Source organism: Miniopterus schreibersii (assembly GCF_964146895.1).
Source record: "Miniopterus schreibersii genome assembly, chromosome: 2".
NCBI classification, from domain to species: Eukaryota; Metazoa; Chordata; class Mammalia; order Chiroptera; family Miniopteridae; genus Miniopterus; species Miniopterus schreibersii.
In genome coordinates, this window is record NC_138102.1 from 150,089,205 (window position 1) to 150,112,069 (window position 22,865).

The 22,865-nt window shown below is 37.4% G+C and overlaps 1 protein-coding gene across 1 annotated transcript in view; it reads left to right on the forward strand.

The window, feature by feature from the left end:
* SLC2A13 (solute carrier family 2 member 13) overlaps positions 1–22,865 on the forward strand; it is a 270,634-nt gene that overhangs the window by 126,996 nt on the left and 120,773 nt on the right. The window contains exon 4 of the mRNA XM_081128412.1: positions 3,762–3,870. Within this exon, the coding sequence (XP_080984538.1) occupies positions 3,762–3,870 (109 nt within the window). The remainder of the gene's footprint in view (positions 1–3,761; positions 3,871–22,865) is intronic.

Consider the following 22,865-nt stretch of genomic DNA (forward strand, 5'->3'; position numbering starts at 1 on the left):
ATCTTTATATTTTCCCTTGCAATTGTGTCTTTTTTGTTTCATACATTTTGAAGCTGTGATTAGGTGCATAGACATTTTGGATTGTTACGTCCTACAGTCCTACAAATTAATTAATCCCCTTATTGTTACAGGTTGTACTTTCCTGTCTTTTTTGAATGGCTAGTAATTTTTTATTGTATTCCAGACATTGTAAATTTTATCTTACTGTTAAACTTTGTTCTGGGATACTACTCAGTTACTTGAAAGCAGTTGGGTCTTGCTTTTAAGCTGTTTTAGATGGTACCCATACAGAATCTAAGACTAAATGTATAACATTACTGAGGTAAAACCCTCCTGAATACTCTTTCTTATGGCCTAAGTTTTCACTCAGGTTGTAGGAATAGGTCCTGTTCCCAGACCTGTGTGAATTCCTGGGACTGATTTCTTTAATCCTTTCTGTTGACTCTTTCCCTGCCTCGGTAGTTTCCTCACACATTCCCACTGATCAGAACTTAACTAAATACTCGGGGGCTGCAGATCTCCACAGTCCTCTCCTGTGAATCTCTCTCTTTGGCACTCTGCCCTGTGAACTCTAGCCACCCAGGCATCCCTGGAGTCTGAGCTGCATCTTTTCAACTCATGGAGACCGCCAAGATCTGCCTGATTTCCCCTCCCTCTGTTGCAGCCTGAACATTTTTTCAAGGCATTAAGCTGGGACGGTTGTAGGTTTCATCTCATTTTTTTCCTGAATCTCAGGAGTCACTATCCTTTATTCCATTATCATGAGAACTATTGTTTCATTCAGTTTCACATAGTTTTTCAGTTGTTTCATGTTGGAGGTAACTGGTGACTATTGTTCCATTTTGACTGGAAGTGAAAATCAAAAGCTAGGATCCTATACAGAATATGTTCTGGTGCATTTTTAATCATACCTGGAGAAGCTTCTGTAGGCTCAGCTCCCTCACAGTCTGTCCGTCCACAGGAACAGCTGCACTGGTGTGACTGTCCTTGTCATCTGTGCCACCAAGCCCCTGCCACACCTGGACAACCATTGTGAAAGTTAATTAGTAAGAATGTGTTCAGAATAAAGGAAAAGACGAACCCATTTTGGGTTCTCAAATATCTTGTTTTATCATGTTATATTTTGAGTCTTGTATTTCCAATCTACTTTAGTTATTTAGAAGTTTTAGTTTCCTTTTTTTTTAAATATGTTTTTATTTATCTCAGAGAGAGGAAAAGAGAGGGAGAGATAGAAACATCAATGATGAGAGAAAGTCATCGATCGGCTGCCTCCTGCACGCCCCCCACAGGGGGTCCAGCCCACAACCCGGGCATGTGCCCTGACCGGGAATCCACTATGACCTCCTGGTTCATGGGTCAACGCTTGACCACTGAGCCACGCCAGCCAGACTAGAGGTTTTAGTTTTAATTGTGTGGGAATTTCTGTGTTTCAAAGACACAGATTTTTAAAAATTAAGTATGAAATGTTTGAGTACACAATGTTTTTAATTATAAAAATTAAAAGAAATGTAATAAGTAGAGCATGACATTCTAAATGTTCACTTATGCACATTTAGCTAATTAATACATTTGATTTTTTTCTTCTGCCTCAGAGCTTCTGTGATACAAAGATTAATGATGGTTTGCATTTGTTAAGTTTTACTGCCTACTAAAGCTAGGTGTATGATTTTAATGAAAGGAAATTTTTAAATTTGTTTATGTATAATCAGATGTGGAGCTGCTATGACCAAATGTGTCTATTTTTTTTAAAAATCCAGTCTAATAAAGAACTACCATGGTTTATTTTTAACAGGAAATTCAAAGCAAGAGAAAGTCCAAAGCCAGATTATTAAAAACTAGAAAATAAATGTAGTGTTTATGTGATAGTTTATCTCTTGATATTTTGGCAAGTCAAACTTTAAGCCTAATTTGTCATAATTTTCTCTTACTATCGTGCCCTCTAAAGGTAGTACTAGCTAGTCTGTCCATCAAATCATGGAACAGTTTAATAGTAAAAGTAGATGCAGCTGTCCAAAGACTATAATAGATTCCTTGCGGGAGGCCAGTTTCTCTTCTGTGGAGGCCACTAAAAACTGAAAAGGGGTTTTGCTTGTTTTTCTGTTGTGGTTGTCAGTTGTTGTTTTGTAAGTTTTCCATGGTACACAAAGTGAATGATAATCTTTTTATTTGAATTTTTTGGTTTATGGAAATAGGTAGGTATTTATAGGATACTGTGAACCTTTTAATTCTGTGGCTCCTTTATAGATATCTAAATTTGTAGGTAAGACTGGATATCTAAATTTGTAGGTAAGACTGCTCATCTTTCAAACAACTACTGATCCCGATAATAGGTTAATACTATCACAGTAAAGCTCCCCAAATCTACCTGTATCATACAAGCTTTCTAGGTTTTAATGCTGCTTCACTTGAATCTAAAGCAATTTGAAATTTATGATACTATCAGCCTGCTTTATAAATGGGTTGTCACTGCATTGAGCTTTGAGTGACTATCAATGCTTCTCTATCTGGGTCCCATCTTATCATTTAGAGACACAATCATTTGCAGTAAATCAAGGCTTCGTGTGATTATAGTCATACCTATGTAGAGATGAATATTCTTACTCCTGTAATACTCAGTTCTAATTAATACCCGGGCTTGACATCCCACATTAGCTTTTATTGCTGAGACAATGGCATGTTCCATTCCATTCCTGTGAACTAGAATATTAGATTTCCGAAAGACTCCTGAAACGGTAGAACTTCCTTGGATTTTAATTTACTTGTCTTGGTTTAGAGTCCACTAATGAGACTTGGCCTCCAGGAAAAATCTCTCTAATTAAGCAGTTAACATCCCAGTGATTAGAGGCTGTCTCTTCCAACAGCAGGATACCACAGCTCCTTGGAGTCGACGCTGGCTTCCAGAGGACACTATATAGAATACCTCTTAAGGCTAGGGTGAAGTTGTGATTGAAGCACTTGTGAGAATAGAAGGGGCACTTAGTATTTATGCCCAGACAACAGACATCAGTAGGGTTAGTCACCTTACCAAGGCCTCAGTGGTTCATATCTATAGCTTCCCAGAGTTAATCTCGAGTTCTCAGAGAGGGGCCGAGGCACCGGCACCGTTTTGAAAGCCTGTTTATATCTTGAAATGATCACTGAACACCACTGTGGGGAAAGCTCAAAATCTAGAAATTCCACATATATACCTATATAAAAGAGACATTAATATTCTTTCTTTGATTATTTTTGGTGACTTTTATTAATAATATCCATTGTAGCTGTAACAAAGTCTGATGCCCCGATTTCTTAACTTCATTTGAGTAGATTAGAATGAATTTTGTCACTTCAGTCAAATGACTTCTGTTCCCTGTTTAATTGTTTTTAATGAATGCCATTTTTTTTGGACAATTAAAGCAATTTGTCAGTGACTTTGTAAGTAGTTCCACATTGAATGGATTTTAAGTAATAATTAACTGCCAAGGAAGTGGAAGAACAAAGACTGGTTCATACAGCTACTCTGGGTTTAAGGGACAATAATCTCTGAGAGTTATGTAGGCCTTCCTAGTGTCAAGTTGCTTCAACTTGAATTCTCACTTGTTGCTTTTACAGTTTAAACTCAAATATATATAATAAGTCTGTTTTAAAAAATACATTGTGCCCAGATTTCTGCAAAAGTATGTATGTTCTATTTTGAAATTCCCAGACATGTTGATTTCACAGAAACTATGGGAACTTAAAATAATAGCTATGTCTTTCTTTTTCTTTCTTTTTTAAAAAAGCTGGACCTGTGATCTGCAGGATGCTGAGTTATCCCCCCACTCGCCGCGCTTTAATTGTGGGTTGTGGCCTACAAATGTTCCAACAGCTCTCAGGCATTAACACCGTCATGTATGTATTTCTTTCTGTTTTTTGTGTTTTTTTTTACTGAAAAGATTGTGAATGTATTATTTTATATGGAAAAACAGAATAGGACTCTTGGCGATTTGTTATTAAGTATATAGGATTTTCCTTTTGGAAGATACTTCACTTTACAATTTTTAATCCTATTAATTTGTAACTAGAAGGAGGTGATTTATTCTGTTTGTTGTAATTATCGGCTGTCTTTGATTTCATGCAATATCTCTTTTATGCCCTGCAGTACGTCCTTACTTTCTAAACTAATGAATATGTCATTTTCATGAGCCATTTCTTGTTGTTGGTTAGAAAGTGAAGGGAATCACCTAGCATTGTCAGATGAATGGGCACACAGATAACTAATTTCCTTTTGGAGCAGTCAGTTACAATGCATCATGGTAAGAGCATTAACAGAATATATTTATTACAGCCAGAGTGCAGTGGACCAGGGATGGAGTGGGAGCAGAGAAGTGGAGCAGATGCAGAAATTCCCTGTGTTCTAGTTTTCAGAGTCATCGCTGAAGTTATGTGTGTCAGGGGTGAAGTGAGTGAATAGTAGGGGGTTCTGCGGTGTGTCAGTGATTCCATTTTACCCGTTTTGATGGCCTATTTTGTACTAGATACATAGCAGGGAATAAAGTAGATGTGGCCTTGGCCCCACAGAGTGTGCAGGCTGGTGGAGGAAACACACATTAAGTAAACTCAAAGTATAATGTATACTTTCAGTTGTGATAAGGGCTATATGGGACTATTCCAGTCCTCCACGGAGTAGACTTTTAAGATCCTAGGTAATAGAATATGGGTTAGAGAAAAGAAACTGGCCATAAGCTGCTAAGTATTAGAAGCTCTTTTCCTCCTACCTGTTGTTTAAAATTATTCATTACAAAAATACATATTATATAAAATTAAAATTTACCTGGTAAACCATTTAAATGTATTTGAGACTCTTGATATTTTCCTTTAAAATCACTTGGGATACGATGAATTATTATTTTTTGCATATTTCTGAGAAGAATGAGTTTGTTTAAAATGATTATTAAAAATAATGATTAGGGCCCAATGGCTCATTAGATTAAATCAGGATTCGTTAAGAAACTGCACTTTCAATACGTTCACACCCTTGTTGAATTTGACTTTAATCACGATCCCAGTTAGACTGCATTTTTAATATTTGCTCCTCTCCTTCTGTCTGCCATTTCCTTTCATTTTTCCTCACGTTATTAGCTCTGTTAACGCCTGTCTGTTGGGGCAGTACCCAGCATGTTCATTTGTTTTCTGGACGTGGCCCACCGTGAGTGTCCTGAGATGTGCCCGCCGCCCTCAGTGGGGGCTGATACAGAATTGTAACATCACACTTTCCAATAACGCAGTGCAGTAATAACTGTGAATATAGGTTATCAACCTAATTCAAAGTATGTCCTGTTTCTGAAAATCTTTTCCATTTGTTCTGCCCTTTTCTAGGCATTTAAACTTCACAAGTTTAAAAGCATAGAAAATGAATTTCCGTTGTACTTTTTGTTTTCCTGTAAAACAGGGATTACATCAGCCAGCTCTCATTGACGGGGCTGGCTGAGGCCAGTGACATGGCTGTCATAGTCCATCTGTTAGTATCTGGTACAAAATGTGTTGATTAAGGTTTTCAAATTTAAATAAAGCATTCGTTTCTCCAAACCCTCAGTCTTTTCACAGTGAGATCAAGTGATGTGAGTATAGGATCCTGATATTCCTTAAGCTTTGTGATGGCCATTAATGCACGTTGCTTATCACAGGCGACGCGTGGTGCCGGTGGTGCCGGCATACAGCTTTTGCTTCGGTTGAGTGTTTACCCCAGGCAGTAGGAGGAATAAAATAAGGTAAATGATGTCAACTTAGATTGTGTCTGCATGATGCAGAACTGCTGCTCACTTAAATGATACGCACCTGTGCTAAATAATTGTGGTTATTCATAGGACACGATTTCAGAACTTATATCCTAAACCCGTAAGACTTAGTGTAAGTTGATTTCTTTATAATAGTGACTGGGCTGCTGTCATTATCTGAACGGAAAATAACTAACCTGGGACTCTCATACAATGTGTTTTCTTCTCCTCTCTCTAGCCTATATTCATGTGTGTGTTTGTGTATGTGTATTTATCTTTTTTCATTATTCTTAAGATTCAGTAACTACTGTCATAAATTTTGTTTCTTCTAATTTAACATAATCCCTTAATTGGAGCCTAATGGTTTACTACTTGCTGTTGTTTTTAGTAGAAAATATCAACTATATCCTTTCTTATTTTAAAAATGTTATTTTGTTAGTTCAGAGTTTTGTTTTTAATTGATATTTTATTCTGTATATTTTACTACTTTTGCTCTTTCTTTCCAGCTTCTTCCTTAAATTTTAAGTGGGAAGTAAAGAAGGCAGTGGTCTTCTATATTCACAACCCAAATCAAATCATCTGTAGAAGTTGAAATGTTTTTATAAAATCCATCTTTCCCCCCAAAGCTTGTGTGAACCTGAAATATGAGAAATTTTGAATTCTATGTCTCACCAACAAAAGTTCATAGCAAGATAATATAGGAAAATATTGGAAGATAAGTCATCCTTACAATTGCCTTATATAATCTTACGTTTAACTTTCTTCTCCCTCAGGATCTTTATTTCTATCTCCTTGACCTATGTCAGTCCTATCTCAGTCAAGTAAATATATTTTCTTTTTGGAATATTTAATTTTCTCACCTTACATATATGTTTTATTTGTAGGATAACTCATGTTTATATCCTAACCTATGCCTTATTACCCTTTATCCTATTGAAGAGAGGACTTTTAAGTTCTTAAAACCATAGCATACTTCAGACAACTACATTTAACTTTTAGAAGAGGCAATTCCCTAATATGACTCTAATCACTGGTTTCAAACATGCAGTGAATAGATGATTCTCTATTCAGACAAGAGAAAGAACAGAGCAAAGAGAGCACCAGCTTTCCTGATATAAAAGTGTCTGTATTACTGCACTATATCTCAAAGGCCTATAAAATATTTTCACATAAAGGAGTGATAGATGAAGGTGATGATCATTAACGTGAAGAAAGCTTTCTTAAGAAATTCTTTTTTTGTGATCTAGTCTAAACCCTAGTTATAATGTTAATAATTTTCCATTTTATATCTAAAAATTTTTATCTGATAACTACTAGTAATTGGAGTCTTCCCACAACAAAAATTGTGTGTGTGTGTGTGTGTGTGAGAGAGAGAGAGAGAGAGAGAGAGATTAAGTAGGAAAGTAGAGAGAAAGGAAAAGAAAAAAAAATCTGGTTCTATCTGGGTTTGTTAGCACTTTGCTTCTTTTGAGGAACCTTATAATAAGCTCTCTATATATTTTTAAATATCTCTTTATTGATTTCAGAGAGAGGAAAGGAGAGGGGGAGAGAGAGAGACAGAAACATCAATGATGAGAGAGCCATTGATCGAGCCCGCAACCCGGGCATGTGCCCTGACGGGAATCGAACCCCGATCACCTGGATCCCAGGTCGACGCTCAACCGCTGAGCCACGCCCAGCCAGGCATAAGCTATATTTTTATATATTCTGATAAACATAATCAATACATCTTGGACAGGTGGCAGGTATCCGAATTTTACCTGGGGGAAGACCAAATGGTTAGAGGACTCATTTTAAGGTTTCACAGGAAATCAGCAGTAAACAGGAGGAGTAAAAAGGATTGTGGGGGGATAAACTGCTTTTGGATACTCTATACCTGTCCTCTGCTTTTAATCTACTCTTCTTTGAGATTAATGTGTCCAGATGCATCTCTGCCTACTCTCCCCTTTCCTACTAACTTAAAGTAGGGGTGAGAGATGGGCAATTATATCGATTGGGCAGATCATTCTTACTTTAAGTGCTTTACCTTAATCCTCAGGAGATCACTTCTATCATTTTTCCAAGAGATAATAAAGACCTTTGGATAACATGCCCTTGGAATAATGTTAATAGCTATAATTTATTGATCATTAAATACCAGGTACTACTCTAGCATGTATTAACTCAACAAATATTAACAGAAAAGGAAAAAATAGGGTAAAATTCTTAGCCCCTCTAATGGTGTAATTATTGTCATGATAAACATTTTTACTCCTTTACATATATAACACCACAAAATGATTTCATAGACACGATCTCTCTCGATCTTTTAAACATCCTGTCAAATAGACAGAGCAGTTCTTCTCTTTATTCCCTAGGTAAGGAAGCTGAGCTGACTTGTTCACTTACACAATTAAGTTTCAGAGCCGAGGGTGCAGCCCTGGTCTTCTGACTCCAGATCACATGGGCTCCCCTTTAGTTGCAGAACAACTGAAATGTTTAGAGCTGACTGTTTAAAGCTTGTTTGGGGTGATGTTAGGTAAGAAATTGGTGTTAGTGGAATTCAGTACTATCCAGGGATAAAAATCTAAAATGACTGTTTGTGTGCTAATAAAATTGCATCCATCTCAAGAATCAAATTCTTTCATCTACTGGCACCCAGTTAAGACCTTTGCTTTATACCCTGATCTAGAGTTCCTAGACAAGCCAGCCTGGTGGCTGGATGAGTCATTTAGGTTTGTTAATCATATTTAATCAACTTAATTTCGTAAGTGCAGTATTTTTGAACCTGTTCCATTCTGCAGAGAGCTCTTCCAACAAGTTCTCCTTGTATTAAAATTACAGTGCAATCAGGAAACCTGGCACAACAAGCAGGCATGGTCAGATGGCAGTAAATGTAGAGGAAAATAAAGGTGACAGGAAATAAGAAGAAAAGAATAAAGATTTATGCACTCTCATGTTGTAAATCTGAGCCAGAGGTGAGGTTTTACTCTGTCCGAGATCCCCGGCAGGTGGGATAAATGGGCCAAAGCACCAGCTCTCTGTGAGGCCTCTCTCTGCCTCCTCACTATGGCCCTGAACATAATCCAAAAAACTGTTGAAAGATAATATGTTTATCTCATTGGAACGTTTCAAGATGGGTATATTTGGAGTAATTTGTATTCATTGAGTGAACATTATTGAATAGAGAAGAAAATGTTAAGGTTCATGGTTCACTCTTTTGAAAGATGAGTTGAATGTGCTGGGGATATTGACGCAGGAATCAAGAGAGTTAGTCCCAAGCTCTGTCTCCATGGTGGGACTTTAGGCATGCCAGTTTACTGCCTTCATTCTAATTACCTATAAAGTAAAGTAGATGGACTGTAATGGATGTTTGAATGAGGAAAAATGGAGTTTCAAGTAGAAGTGGAAGCTAAAACATTTGAAATACTTTCAATCTTTCTTGACTGAAAAGTTATTGACTGTCGGAGATCAATTTCAGTCTAAGAAAGAAACATGTATTTTGCTCACATAATTTTTGGAAGATTTATTAAATGCTTAGCACATTCTGATGATTGTCTTAGATGTTAACGTATTTGTTAAGACCATATTTTTATTTCCCTTCTGCTGACTGTATGGCAGTTTAGAAATTCCAGGGCATTAGTGGACAGCAGGGACGTTCCACAGTTAACCCATCCTCTTTGTCTCTCTCCCTTCAATCCAAGATTTGTGGCATCCTCTGTAGACACAAAATTGTTGCAATATACCCGTCTTCGGTGCATGTCTCTTTTCAAACTATAGAAAGGCATCATAATAGTGGTTTTCTTCTAACTTATTGATGCAGTAGGAGTGTTCTCTACATCTGTATTAGATGTGTTCTTTGTATGTAAAGTTTAATTCAGGGGAAAAATGACCTCAATGACCTTTGAATGATAAGAGCTAATGATGCTTTCTTAGGAGATGGGGGCACTGTAGCTAAATATACTCGTGTGGTGTGACTTGTGTACATCAAAAGATTGTCAGATCCTTTTGGCATGCTTTCTGAATCAGATGTGAATTTAAGGTTCTGTGGAAATTGTTGGAGATTTAGCTCCATGGTTTGTACAGTATCAGTAACAATGATTTTGGGTTCCCCAGAGTATCTTTGATAATGTGAAAAGACAATTTCCTCGCCTGTCCTTTCTCTGACTCATGTTTTTCTGAATAGTAAGTAGAAGAAACGGAGACACTATCAATGAGTTGAAATAGTAGCAAGAATTCCAGGGATGTGCCCCAGGAAATGGGCTAGCTGGTCAGTAAAGCAGAACCTTGCCCCCAGATCGTCTGAGAGGTTCAGGGTAACCAATCTGGTTAATTCCAGTTGTAGACTATTACAAAAGTGTAGGAATGTTTACTTTGTAATTCATTTTTAAACAAATTTTAATTCATTTAAAAAAAAAATAGGTGGCAGGTGCTGTGCAGGGACTAGAGATACACAGTATGACACGGCCCATCCCCAGGGAACTTTGGTCTTTTCCCCTTATCTTTGAAAGGATATGCCGTCACCTGCCTTGAAAGGTTGCTTTGAAGATGAAATGAGACAAAATGCCTGCCAGGTAGGAGGATGACAGGCATTTTGTTGTCTCGTTCACCTTAGCGGGTGTTGGGGAATCTGGTCTTCCTCTTCCCACGCTCACGTTTGTGGTCCTCTCAGTAAGTCAGCTGTCTGCACTCTCCTCACTTGGCCCCGGTTCTTTTAAACATTTTTTTCTTACTGGCACATCACAGCATTGCATGTTGAGCCCCTTCATGGCTTTTCCTACTCAGTTTGCACCTTAATGTTGGTGCTCCCCAGGCCTGGGCTCACAGTTCTACTGGGAGGTTGTGTCCCCTCCCGTGGTTTGGATGGCCATCTACATGTTAGAGATGATTAATCCACGCTTCCGGATCACGACTCCTCTGAGATGCACAAGCGAATCCAACTGCTGGACACGTTTACTTGGTTAGTCTACTTTTGCCAACCTCTACATGCATAAAACCGAATCCCTGTCACTTCCCACCAAATATGCCTCTCCTCCCCTAATCCCCAGGTCAGTGACGGGTGTGACCAGTGGTGTCCAAGACTGTCGCTGAGAAGCCAGCACATCCAAGTTCAACCATCTGCAGTTTCCTTCTGTTTTCTATTCATAACGTCACATATCTCTGCTATGCTATTTATTGTCATTCTCTGTCCAAGTTCAGGCCCTGCTTTAGTCAGGGCTCGTTGTGTTTGCAAGTGAAGGAATCCCACTCAAACCAAGCTTAAGAAAAATAAGGAGGTTCCATTGAAGGCATAGGGCCTGAAGGCAGGAAATACAGCGGGGCCTGGCAAGGAGCTGGAACCAGAAACTCGAGTCACTTGCTGAGCCCCGGTGTCCCCATGGTATTTTGTCCTTGCTTCTGTCTGGCTCTAGGCATCCTCGTATCCTCTCTCTCTCAGATCTTCCTCCGGTATCGCTCATTCATAGTTGTACTGCCACCATAGCCAAAATAGGTTGACTGGAATTGTCCCAAATCCTAAGAGCGAAAAATCAGACGACTTACCTCGGCCCGAGCATGTGAGGCCAGCAGGCTGGGCAGCACTGTAGGGGGAGATGCACAGAGGACTTTTCTGCCTTAAATCATAACTCCCTCAGTCTCTCCTTCTTATCTCTGCCTGTGAACTTTTTGAAACAAAATCAAATCATATTCCATCTTTACTTAAAATCATTTAATGAGCCCCACAGCTTGAGCAGAGCTCAAAGTCTAGAGCCCTTCATGGCCTGACTTTTGTTCATCTCTCACTACCTCGTGTTCAACCACTTCCCACATGTGCTGCTTCCTGCTGTTCAAAATGTCCCATATTGTGCCGATGATTAAAGCTAATCCTGGCTTTAGTGCCTTCGTACATACCACTGTCCCAAGATGAGATATCCAGCTTCTCCTGAAAGACCTTCAAACTCAGGTTACATGTCATCGCCCTACACGCAGGGGCTAATTGAGGTGATCCTCTGGCCTCCTAGAGACTCTAGTAGATATCTCTCATAACTGTTAGTAGACTTTATTATAACTTCAGATTTATGTATCTCTCCCCCAAAAGACCGTACAAATAACAAAATTGTCCCCCCCTTAAAGTACTCCCCAGAGAGCCAGCTAGATTTTAGTTACTACTGACTGTTTTGTTTTTGTTCATAGCCAGGGTTGTAGCATGGTATTATTGGGTCTGCCTCAGTATGGTTGTATGAGTGTGTTCCTTAACTGATTTGCAGATATGACCTTAGGAAAACAAAAGCCACAGCATTCAAGATTTGAGAACAGGGTCTTTCAAAACCACTGCCAAAGAGTCCTGATCTTTAGAATTAGTGACAAGCTACAATGTTTCTAATGATTTACAATGTTCGATAGATGCTCTGAAGATCCTATGACAAAAATTCTGCAAGTCACATCTCTTGGTTCCTTCTTTCTCAGACAACTGAAGAGCTAAAGCTAGTGACTTCGGTCCAAGTTTGTGATGACGCTTCCTGTGGCTGACAGAATTTCTGGATTTCAAATGCTATTAAGCTGCTTGATGCAGAGACAAGTAGTCTGATGACAGTCATTCATGGCAGGGAGAAAAATGAACAGTGTCCCTTGCTGGAACATCTTCATTTATTTTGATAAGATTATTTTTTTACTGGGCCAATTAAAATACACAGAACTAAATATATGACGCTCCTATTTCCACTTCTGTAAAAACACGCAGTACCAGGAAATGTACAAAGTAGACTTAGCTATGCAGTTTAACTGTAGTTTTCTGCTTAGATCACTTTTCAAATGATCTTTTCTCAGCTTCCTTAGGGTTGTCCCCACAGCCCCTTGTCATAATTATATTTGAGAAATTTAATCATGTATCTAAGGTTGTTCACAAGACTAAATTTAAAATAGAAAACTAAGCATGTTTTCTTTACAAAGTGCAGTCTTTTTGCACTTGTTAAACTTCACAATAAAGTCCAGATTTCAAGGGTCTGCATTGCCTCTTGGAGTGTACATTTTCTGTTTCCCCACTTTCCCTGCTACTCTGCATCGCCAGGTCCCATCGAGGTCATTGAGGTTATGCCACCTGCCCTAAGAATCAACATTCAATTAATATTCTACTTAGAACTTTCCCTGTATACGTCCTATTAGGGTCTGGGTCAAGGTGAGGGCAGGCAACTAGATTGCTCTGATTTTAGGAATAGAAATACAGTTTAGTCGTTACAACAACATGTTCAGTTTTTTTTTCTCACCCCCAAGACCTTCATTTTTTGTCTTTTTTTAATAATTTGCAGCTAAGTGAATGAGACTGCCATCTGCCAACACCTTATAATCACTTTTATCAGCTAAAAGGGGGTATGTTGTAGGTATCATTGGAATCAGATCTACTAATAATGTTGTTAGAATTAAATGAGATATTATATTAATGTACTCTCATGTGACTAACTCATAGCAGCCTATTACTTTACTTTATGTTATTTTATTTGGCATCAGACAGACCTGGAGCCAAATTTTACCACGTTTCTGACCTTGAATAACTTATATAGCCACTCTAAGTGCCCGCTTTCTTATTTGCAGAAGGGCTATAACATACCTTTCAGGGTGATGGTTTTCCTTCATCCTTACGCATCTCCCTGAGCGGCAATACCATCTACATACTTGCTCAGGCCTAAAATCTAGGAATCACTTCGGGTTTGCTTTCTTCTTACTCCCCACATCTAGTTCTTCAGTAAGTCTTAGCTCTGAAACCATAATTCCTGAACTGTGCAGAGGCACGAGGCACTCCTCACAGGGAGCCCTGGGATATTCTAAATTTGTGAGGGAAACATTGCCTGTTCAGGCCACTTCTGTCAAGTCATTCGTACCGTAATAAACAGAACCAGTAGGTATTTCTTTTGGCTTAGGGGTGCCATGAGAAAATTACTGAGACAATGAGAGCCCCATGGAGCAAGAAGTTTGGGGGAGCTCAGCTCTATCATATAGCATATATCCTTCCCCTGCCCGTCTCCCCAACTATCAGCCATCCTAGCTGTTATTGCGTCTTGCTCGTTTATTGCAATAGCCAGTCTCCTAACTAGTCTTCCTAATCCCATGTTTACCCTCCTTAAGCCATTTTCCACAGAGCAACCAGATTGGCCTTTGAAAAATATAAGTAAGATCTTAACTCTTCATTATTCAAAACTTCTGGTAGCTTTCCCCCCACTTAGAGCCCAGCCAGCTCTTCACCATGGTCCCATCCTGTCCACTGTTCTCCTCCTGCCCTCACCCTGCCGATCACCAGGCCTCAGCCACACCAGCTTTTCTGGAACTCTCTAAGTTTGTTCCCACCTTAGAGACTTCGCAGTTGCTTTTTCTTCCGCTTGTGTCTAAATTGAAATGTCACCGTCTCAGATGGGCCTCAACCCTGTTTGAAATATCCATCTCCTCCCATCAGTATCGCATCACTTCATTATCTTCTTCGTAGTATTTTTCACTGCCTGAAATCATCCTCTTCGTTTACTAGTTTTTTAAGCTTATGAGAGCAGAGCCCTCACCTGTCTTATAGACCCTCAGGAAATACTGGTTGCATTGGAAATGCCAGCTGATATGTTAAGTTTCCCTTTGTCAGACAGTGTCATTGATGATCATGGGCTCATTGCTGCTTTTTTTTTAAATCATAAAGTCTTGCTGAAATTTTGAAAGATGGGAACCTAAGTGTTTGGGAGGTTCTTTGAAACATTGGATTATTTACTCACCGTGCTTCAGTAGTCAAGAAAAGAAATATAGTCCTCTTGCTTTCTACCTTTATTTGAAGTGCTGGACTTTTCCAAATCCTTAGTAACCTGATTAAACAACCAAGAGAAAAATCTTTTTTCTGTTTCTTTCTTTACCCGAATTTCTCTAGATTGGCAAGCCTCACAGTAGGAGAAGTACTGAAGCAATATATGGTAAAATCAAAATCACCACTCATTCCATTGAAACACAGAACTGAAGCCAGCATGCAAGAAAGGTGCTGATGTAGCCTTTGGGTTTATCCTTTCACCTTTTCTAAGAGGCCAGTGAACTAGATTGTGCAGGGCCTCTTTGGAGCTTAGTAAGAGGAAACTTGCAACAATCAGTTAAGGAAAGAAAAGAAGAGCTACATGAGTAACAAAATGAGGACTCCATGAGTTAACCTCAATCAAACTGTATTATAATAATATAATATTATATACAGTAAATTAAAACTATAATAATATTTTGGTAATTAGTACAAAATGCAAACAAGTAAATTTGAATAAGTGCTTACTATTTTAAGGGTTTGTATTCTGGCTATTTGTTTCTCTTTCATTTATCTTTACAGAGTCTTCTTCCAACTTACTAATTGGCTATTTTCTAAAGATTTAAAGTTTAATTGGAAGCACAGAAGAATTATTTCCCAGTAGAAACTCTGTGGCTGTTAAGCTGGTACACAAAATCTCCTAATGGCTTACCATATCTGAAATATTAAAACGACCCTATCATTGCTGTCATAGGAAAACTCCCAAGTTACAAATTAGGATTCTAAGTATATTTTCCCTCAGCCCCAGAATTGCCATAGTGCTGGCTTTGGATGCTCAGAAGGCCCAGGTTCTTAAGGCTTAGGTCAGGTATGGGTATAGGTCAGACCCTGTTGGCAGGTGAATGGCCATGCAAAGGGGGATAGAAAGAGCACAGGTGCTGGCCAGGGCAGAGTTTGTAGTAATGAGAATGAGAACTCTGGTCATAACAGGGTGTTCATTTTGTCTCTGGTAGGGGAGGAAGGTAGTAGATGAAGCTCTGTTAGAAATGAAGTGGGCGCAAGATCATTCCTGTGTATCAGTAGTTAGTGAATTGTATGTTTGTATATAAGTGATTATCTCTAATATGGATATATTAGTTTATAGTTTAAATGGTTTAAAAATTAAGAAAAACTTAAAAGACTAGGAGTTTTCAGCATGAATCATGTAATAATGCAGTGTTTATCTCCAGGAGTTCATTAGAAAGCCAATTTGTGAATTAATTTGCTTATTAAAATCATTGCTAGTTCAGGTTGCATGTATATAAAGTTCCAACAATCAGATGAAAAATGTGGGTTAGCTGGTGATTTTGGTGGTAGAAGAGGAATCAGGTGGCTTGACTGATTTGATATGAAGATGGATCTATTAAAGAACAGTAAAACAAGTTTTTCTGTTTTACTTTTTTTTTTTCAATAAGCAATAGACTATATACCTGAAGTTGGGTCATTTATGTTAAGGGTTAAAAAAGCTACAGACTTGCTCTAAGGTTATTCATATTTTTTATTTTGAGTTTAATTTTTATCCCAGTATTACACATACAAGAGTCAAGGTACTATAAAGGTTATCATGAGAATCCGTTGTCCCTGTACCTCCTTCCCTCTGCCTCCAGTTCTGTTCCCCAGAGGCAGTTGCTTTCACTTCTTCTAGATATTTCTTTCCATATTAACATATGTATTTCTCAATGAATAATATTTGTATAATTTTTATGGATTTCAATTTTTGAAATTCTGTATTGACTTTCCATGATGGAAGATGAAATTCCTCCACCTGCTGCCCCCAGCCAGCCATTCACATCCACAGAGCCCCCCACTTATATCTCCAGTTTTTGGATTAACTAATGCTCTCTGTTTTCATCAGTATGACTACAGATGTTTTGTTTTTAACTGAGCACCTGAATGTGCTGTGACTGCATGTACTTCACTGTTGCACTGGTACCTTCTGTTTGCTGCTTTAGTGACACTGTCCGGCCTTGTCCACCGTGCTCTGTGCCCGGGAGCCTGACCTGGTGATCGGTCTGATACATATGTACCAGCATTTATCTTCTCCCCTATAGTAAATCATTGCCTCCTCCTCTGATTCGCTCAGTGCTCAGTGTGCCCCTCAGCAAGCCTTCCCGTACGCTATTCAGTGAAACTGGAAGCCCTCTTTGTGGTTAAGCCTGATGAGAAACCTCGGGACGCCCGCCTTGCCATCCTGCTTCCCCCCCTTGCTTTCTTGCAGACCCTGCGCCTGGGGCCTCCGTCATCCTGCCCCCTCTGACCTGGATGCTGCCAGGCACAGCTGTGGGAATTCCTGGGCCACGTGTCCTGGCTTTAGCCTCACTTCTTTTGTTTTTCTTTTTCTTTTTTTTTGGTGGTTCTTACCCTGCAGTCATTGCCTGTGAAAAGCTCAATGGGAAATCAAAGCATTAGAGACAATAAAAAATTTTCTTCTGCGCCCAAACTTAATTGATCTCAGAATTGTTTAGGCCTGAGAGTTTGGTTTTCAAACCAAGGCTTCCAGCTGACCTTAACTGTGCCCGCCGTCCTTAAGGCTCAAAGCTTGGCTAGTCACAGTCTCTGGACGGCAGACCTGTCTCCCCTCCTGGTCTGAGTAGGAGAAGAGATCTGGGAGGGACATTGGGACAAGGAGGGGCAGCTGGAACTGAGTCTTAGAAAGATTTTCAACCAGTACTCTTGTGTTTAGCCACTATCTAAAATACCTGGTATCTCCATTTTCAGGACCTTTCCAGAGTTCTGCCGTGTAAATCATCTTGCTTCTCTCAAGTTTTCTCCTATATATATTCTGCTGTTTTAAGCAAGTCAGCACTTGTCTGTTCTCTTTCCATTGTCCAAAACATCCAGTCTAGTGTTTGTTCATCCTTGACTATTTTAAAATACATTAATTAATTTTGTAGTCATTTTAGTGACGAAGGTGAGGAAATAAAGCTGCTGAGTTTAAATGAACATCTTTCCTAAGTTATTTAAAAATATTAAATAGGCGCGATGTAGTCATGTTCATAATAAAACGCTTCTCTGAGATAAAAAACACACACTTATTTTTAAAAATTAGTTCTACACTTAATATCTTCAAAAATTTTGAAGAGTTCGATTTTTAAACTGCATCTGCACGGAAGAGAATCTAGCATTTTAGCTCTATTTCGTTTATTCCTCATTTGTTAAATTACACACTCTTGGTCCCACCACCCACACAGAAAGTGCAATCAGAGCCTGAATGGAAGGTTGGCACGCTCTGAAGTTTAATTAGTAAATTTACATATTAGAACTAGCATGGATTTACTTCACAGACTCCTCTAATATGAGTAAGAGTGAAATTTTTCACCCAGTCCAATAAGCAAAAGTTGAGCCAGAGCATACCAAATATCAGTGCTCTGAAATTAAAATTTTTTCTGATATATGAAATACCTGGCATTTTATAATTTTTGAAATAGAAGATGTTATTCAAGCAAAACATTTTTTCCCCTTTTAGAGGTAATGTTGCTATAGAAAAGAATCCAAATGAAATAACATAAGAAACAAACTCATAAACATGTACCAGGCTCTTGTTACTGGAAATTTAATTTATTTTCAACTGCATATGCATTTGATACTAAGCTTACAATTACTGTATGATTTAATTTATACTTTCATTTAATGTTTGTGTGTCCGATATACTTGAAGTTAATTCATTTAATTATGTATGTACTATTTATCTTTTTATTCCACACTTCATAGGAGCCGAATAAATGTTGAAATAAAACAATCATATTTTGTATATCTAGCATAGTGCTTTGAACATAGGAAGTTTAATAAATTTGTTAAGTTAACCAAAGCATATCCTTTAGCATTTTTAAATATCCCTTAAAATAAAAATCTCTGAATATGAAATAAATCAAACTTCGCTACGTTACTACGTAGTGTTGCATAATCACTTCTTGGTTTTGAAAAGCAGCTCTGAGGGTTACAGTGGCAAATGAAATATTCTTTTCTTGTTGGGTATTTTAGTGTTTTGAAAAATATAAATTCCTACTAAGTGTAGGCCACATATAATGAATATGCTATTTAAAATATCACACGTTTTGTTAGTTTTATTAATAGAGCATGAAATCCTGAACTAACTTGTATTATGTAGGGTTTTATATTTGAAATGACATGGCGGAGGGCCGGGGGGTGGACAAAAATATGCTGTGATTAATACGTTTAATCTTTCTCCAGACAACATTTTAATTCATATGGCTCACCAATTTTCAGTTACTTTGTACTTTTTCATTATTCCATACCAAGAAAAAAAAACTCCACAAATATTTTGGTGTCAGGAGTCAGCAGTAGCACTAAACTTGCAAAGTTTAACTTTTTTAAAAAAATTCTATAAAATATATTGGAGCATTTGATGAAGAGAATGGCAAGAAAATGTTATTATTGGACTTACCAGGCCATTTGGTTATGACACATGAACTATAGACTTTGGCTGATGAGAATTTTATCTGTTTAAAATGCTTAGTGCAAAGTCTGTTGCTGTTCCATTTATATGTGAACAAACTCAGTGCTTTGGCTCTGAAGGTGCTGTTAATCGAAACGACACCTTGATGGATCGCTGTATCAACTGAGCAGCTTTTCTCAATCCGATAGCATCAGGAGAAGATTTTTCTCTATAAATGAAACCTCTAAAAAAATCTTTAATTTTAAGGGTAGAAGTATATTCAATTTATAAGACTATAAAGATAGTTTTGTTATCTGTTGAAATAATGACCTGGCTGTTAAAATACCGGTGAGAGAAAAGCCAAAATACTAAAGAGAAACTTACAAAACAGTGTTACATATCTCATTCATTCATTATAGGATGCTGACCATGCAATTTATATTTCTGCTCTGATTTTTATAAATGTCAGAATCATATAAATCTGCTTGAATTTTAAAAATTTCTCATAAGAAAAATTTCTGTAATGTTTCCTGATTGTACTTTGAATCTTTCCAATTCTTTAAACATAGATATTTACATGTAGGATGTCCTTAAAAACTGACTAAACGGATAGTAGTCATTTCCTCAGAGTAATTATGTCATTCTTTCAAAAAACATTTCCTGTCGTTGAGAGAAAATAATTATTTAAACACAAAGGATTACTATTGCTCACATATTTTAGTAATTGTGGAAAATTTTATGGTTTTGAGGAACATTTTTCAATTTCCTTAAGTTGTAAACTTAGGTTGTTGATTTGGATTCTTTCTTGCTTTTTACAATAATTATTGGTTGCTATACATTTCCCATTTCCCCTTTAACACTGTTTTTCTCTGTGTCTCCTAAGTCCTGGTACGTTGAGTTTATGTTTTTATTGGTCCTTAAGTATTTTCTGGTTTTCCTGTGATTTCCTCTTTGATCTGTTAGTTGTTTAAGAGCATGTTGTGTAATTTCCACAAATTTATGAATTTTTTAGTTTTACACTGTGGTTGATTCTAACTTCCCAGTGTGGTCAGAGAAGATGCTGTGTAAAATACCTACTTTTAAATCTATTGAGACTTAGTCTGTGCCTGTCGTGTGGCCGGTCTGGAAATGTCCTCGTGCACTCGAGAAGCATGTGTGCCGCTGCTGCACAGACTGTTCTGCCATTGGATCCAGGTGGTTTAGTATTTACGTTCTCTGCTTCCTCGCGTCTCTTCTGCCTGGCTGTTCCATTATTAAGAGGAAGGTATTGAAGTCTCCCGGTGGGAGTATAATGGGGTTTCTAAAGATTCTTCTTGAGGAAGATGATAATGAAATTCTTGATGAGTGAATGTTATAGTTTTAGATGACTGACAAATAATTTGAGGTTGAATTAGTGATAAGTACATAAAAATTAGGCAAACAAACAAAAGCAAACGGCAGTCATTCTCTCCATGGGCGGAGGCAGTTGTGTAGGAAAGGGATAGTGATAGTGCATTGTAAGGCTCAGCGGCCAGCAGCTTAACCTGTTGGAATTATTGAATAGTGACATAATTGAAATTATAACGCAACAGTATTGGGAGAACGGGAGGGTGAGCAGGGTGCTTATGTGATTGGTTGAAATGGATAGTAAGAGGGAGCTAAATTTCTATCTTTAAAGGAATTTAATTAATTTAATTAATTTCTTATTAATAAGAATTGCTGAAAACTTTTTCTCAAAACAGCATATAGATAAATACAGATTTAAATACCAAATGAAAGTAAAGTGGCAGTGATATCAGGAATGGGTGAAAAATCATATAGGGGAGTAGTATTTTAGATACTTGTTTGCTGATTTTACAGATAAGGAAGCTGAGCTTTGAGAAGCATCTAGCCTGAGGTCTTAGAGCAGTGATCCAGGTCCCTAGCTGGGATGCATAGCCTGGGCTTCACCCCAGAGCTCTTAACTACTCTACTCTATACTGTATTTACAAATGGTCATTGACCAGATGCGCTACAATAAAGGAAGGAGCCAGGGCATGTTTTACTCTACTGTTAGGTTCAATTTTCAGCTTTGTACCCCATTCTCATCGGTATACAAAGGTTGGGAAGTACAATGATACCTCTAGTACAGTTTTCTTCACCAGTTAGCTAACCCTTCCATCCTAACTGCACTCTTTCCACGGTATAAGTCATTAACCAGCCAGAGGAATTCAGTTTGATTCAACATTTAGTGGAGCATCTACCTTGTTTAGAAAAACAGGCTAGGTTTTTGGGGAGATAATATGTAGAAATTCACAGCCCATGGTTATATATACATACATGTAGGGTATGGCTGATCTAGTTAAGTACAGAAAAAAGGTAAAATAAATAAACAAATAAATAATACATAGACGTGCACCCCCCCACACACACACACAGTGAGTATTGGAAGGGTTTAATTTTAAATATGGTTGGGTTGGAGCATCTTAGACTGTCTTGAGTGATGAGGAATGTGAGAAGGTGCATTTCCCTCGGTGAGCACTGGCCAGATGGGACTTTCTGCCTGGGATTAGTTTGCTAATATTTCACAGCTGTGCTCCTAAGTAACAAAGGGGCTAATTTAAGTATTATTCAGAGATAATAAGCATATCAAGGTGCCAAATTCAATTAAGGAAAAATTGTTTAAAATTTAACGTAATACCTTTGTGGAAAGAAAGCATGCTGAGGTAAGCACTATAGAACTTCTCACAGTGTGTAAATCATTATCACAACATATTTATGCAGCTGTGAAGAATCCTCTTTAAATAAGTAAAATCTTATTAAAATAATGACCTTCATTACATATGACCATCAGAAAAGGTAAAAATTGCTGCTTGTCATGAATAAAATATTGGTACGTGTAGATTTTTTTTCTGTTATATATTTGTATATGTGTTCTTTTAAGCTTTTATATTGTGGTCTAAACGGTATTTATATTAATTATATAGTTATCTAAGAATATGTTAGGATAACTATACTTTGAAACCTATGGTTTGACAGATTTTTTAAAATTACTGTGTTAATTATATATTGGAAAGATTTTAGACATATGAGTAAACAAAACATTCCTGAAAAACAGAAAAAGGAGTAAAACTATCAGCTAATTTTGATTGTTTTTATTTTACAAAATACTTTTATGTACCTTAGCATAAAGCAGATATAAAGACTTCAACATTATTTTGCTATCTGTAATGTAATTACCTGTAATCCTACAGTTGCCTTTTTAAATGTTGAAATAGTAAGATTTTCTCTATAATAGTGGCACTTTTCTTAAGCATTAGTCAAGAAGAATACCTACAACATATACAGTTTCTATTTTTTCATATTAAAATATTCATAATCTATAAACATCTAGACACTTCCAATCTGGTCATAACTGAAAAGTTTTTCTTTAACTCTTTCTAAAACTCTATGCACCTGTGTACTCACCATCCATCCTATTTTATAGATACATATAAAGTATGCTAAGAATTAATTGAATATATTTTTTTCTGCTGAATGATTTACTGCATGTTGAGTTAGCTTTCTGATATTTGCAGTCTCATTGGTCAGTGTGGAGAAGGTGTCAGATGTTGAATGGCATCTTCCTTGACCGTCTTTAGGACTAACTGTGTTAAACTTACAGGGATGGGGGATTAATGTCTGATACAAAATTATTTTATTTGAATTAAATTCTTTGTTCTAGAGGTTAAGATGTGAAAAAAATTCTTGTAAGTCAGGAAAGGCTTCTAATTAGTCAAATAACTTTTATATAGGAAAGACAGTGGTAACTATATAAAGTGATTGTGTATGTTAGTTAGCTTGATTTTGGTGATTATTTCACAATGTATATGGATATTAAAACATCAAGTTGTATATCTTAAATACATACAAATATAATTAGTTACCTTATACAGTATATATAGTACCATAGGAAAACAGTAAAGTGTAATAGATAAGATCCAGAAAATATAGTAGATAAAACCCAATTAAGAGCACAACACCTTTTGGA